The sequence below is a fragment of the Pseudophryne corroboree genome, chromosome 4, assembly GCF_028390025.1.
Source record: "Pseudophryne corroboree isolate aPseCor3 chromosome 4, aPseCor3.hap2, whole genome shotgun sequence".
Taxonomy (NCBI): Eukaryota; Metazoa; Chordata; class Amphibia; order Anura; family Myobatrachidae; genus Pseudophryne; species Pseudophryne corroboree.
The window spans coordinates 170277724-170280352 of record NC_086447.1 but is presented as its reverse complement, the minus strand read 5'-3'; the positions used below and the strand labels follow the sequence as shown (position 1 = coordinate 170280352).

The 2629-nt window shown below is 42.4% G+C and overlaps 1 protein-coding gene across 1 annotated transcript; it reads right to left on the bottom strand.

The window, feature by feature from the left end:
- Window positions 1–219: 219 nt before the first annotated feature.
- On the bottom strand, window positions 220–1533 carry LOC134910863 (protein FAM200A-like). The gene has a single exon (XM_063919247.1). It carries the CDS (start codon window positions 1531–1533, stop codon window positions 220–222), a length of 1314 nt encoding a protein of 437 aa, XP_063775317.1.
- Window positions 1534–2629: the final 1096 nt, after the last annotated feature.

Below are 2629 nucleotides of genomic sequence, written 5' to 3'. Positions count from 1 at the left end.
TCCAGACACCTGTGAAGTCAGTTGCTGAGTGCAGGAGCAAAGGCACTGGGAGACAACTATGCAGGAGCTAGCTGTGACCTGTAGTTCCACAAACTGAAGCAAAGGTAATTTATAACAAAAACAAAACATGAGTGCTCAGGATTGTAACAATATGTTGATATTTGTTATTATTTCTCTTAAAATTAATAGAAATAAATAGGTTTTACTTACATAAGAATATCAGTGGGAAACCTGTGCTTGGTGATGTCTCATGATGTCTCTTGTCCGAGGACGGATGGTTGACAAGCATAACCTCAAGTCCTCCTCCAATGATTGAAGCCGTGACCTGTTCTTACACTTCATGGTGTTCATAGCAGAAAAGCCAGCCTCACACAGATACGATGTTGAGAAAGGAAGGAGTGCTTCAATCACCTTTTTTGTGACCATGGGGAATTCTTGTCGGAGAGACAACCAGAATGAGGCCATATCTGTTGATGAGTGCTTTAATTTCAGCCCTCTGTCATTCCTTATTTCTGCCAGCTCATCTTCTTCTGCAACACTTAGTTCGGCCGACGCATATGCACTTGGCACAAATGGATCTCTCACCCAGTCCAAGGAAGAAATATCAAGTGATGGGAAATACTTGTCAATGTTGTTACTCAGCAGTAACAAACTTTGTAGAATTAAATTAACAAGATTTTTGTCAAGTCTGCAACTTTTAGTCAGCTCAAACATCTCAACTTTGTTGTCTTTTTTTATTCTGGCTCCCCACAATGTTAATTTTTCCTTGAAAGTGGTAATTTTGTCAGTACAAGTAAGAATATTTTCATTCTTTCCCTGTATACTCTTGTTAAGAGTATTCAAGGCTTGGCAGATATCCGCTAGAAAGGCAACTTTATTGCACCAGGTCTCATCACTAAGCCGGTCAGCCATCTCAGAATTTTCAGAAGTAAAAAAAATTATGAGCTCTTCTCTAAATTCATAGAATCTTGAAAGCACCCGCCCTCGAGATAGCCACCTCACATCTGTGTGCAGTAGGAGTTGAGTGTGAGCAGCATCCATGGCAGAACATAGTACTGAAAACAACCTTGATTTTAATGGCCTACTCTTGATGTAGTTGACCATTTTTATTGTCTCGTCCAGTACTTTTTGCAGCTCAGGTACTACTGATTTTGAAATGAGGGCCTCTCTGTGAAGGAAACAATGTGTAAAAACAATGGCAGGGTTCTTTTGCTTGGCTAGTGCAACAAATCCTTTCACTCTTCCCGACATAGATGGAGCACCATCTGTGCAGCTGCTGATGCATGATTCCCAAGACAAATTGTAAGAAGTGAAATAAGTGTTGACAACATCAAAAATGTCTTGGCCTTTTGTTGTTTCTGGAAGTATTTTGCAAAATAAAAATTGTTCAATGAATTCTTCATTACAAACAAACCTGCTGAATGCTAGGAGTTGAGCTTTTCCAGTGATGTCAGTTGACTCATCCAGTTGGAATGCAAAGACATTGGCTTCTTTAATCTTGGTGATCACTTGTGACTCAACATCTTCAGACATGTCTAGTATTCGCAGACTAATAGTGTATCAGACAGAGGGATTTTCAAAATCTCTTGTTCATATTTCTCACCAAACATGATATTTACAATTTTACAGCATGCTGGTAAAATTACTGACTCTGCAATTGTATGTAATTTCATCTTCTTTGCCACAATTTCTGCAACGGCATAGCTTGCTTCTTGAGCTTTGTCAGAAACCGTTGTGAGTTTGGCCCACTGTTTAGCCTGGTGTTTTTGTTCAGCTAGAAGTCTGTTAAAATATTCAATTGGCTTCTTGCACAAATGTGAGTGCTTTGTGTGAAGGTGTCTCTTCAGCTTACTTGGAACCATGGCTTGGTTTGCCAGTTTCTCACCACATACAAGGCATTCAGGACGTGGCTGCTCTTCTCCAGATGAAATGAATCCAAAGGACAAATAATCTTCTTTATACTGGCGCACAATGGCTTTAGCACCAGAACTATGACCAGCAACACTTGATTCACTGTCATCATCATTTGACTCTAATGCACGTTTCTTAGTTAGAAACTTGTCCATGTTTCATAAACTCTGCGAAAAAGAAAAAAAAACAAGTAAATTCAGAATTTATATTCCTCAAAAACACACTGACTCCCACATAAAAAAACACTGGTACCTACCTGTCAGTGTCTCAACGATGTAAGATTCTGCAGCCTCAGTCAAGAAGAGTCTCGATCACACGCTGGAGTGGCAAGAAGAGCCTCGGTGACACGCTGGAGTGGCAAGAAGAGCCTCGGACACACGCTGGAGTGGCAAGAAGAGCCTCGGTCACACGCTGGAGTGGCAAGAAGAGCCTCGGACACACGCTGGAGTGGCAAGAAGAGCCTCGGACACACGCTGGAGTGGCAAGAAGAGCCTCGGACACACGCTGGAGTGGCAAGAAGAGCCTCGGACACACGCTGGAGTGGCAAGAAGAGCCTCGGACACACGCTGGAGTGGCAAGAAGAGCCCCGGTCACACGCTGGAGTGGCAAGAAGAGCCCCGGTCACACGCTGGAGTGGCAAGAAGAGCCTTATATAAAACACATTGGCCCCGCAGTAATAAAACACATTGGCCCCCACTGTAATAAAACACATTGGCCC

Coding starts and splice junctions, on each gene's coding strand:
- LOC134910863 (XM_063919247.1), bottom strand. CDS start 1,533: ATGTCTGAAGATGTTGAGTCACAAGTGATCACCAAGATTAAAGAAGCC.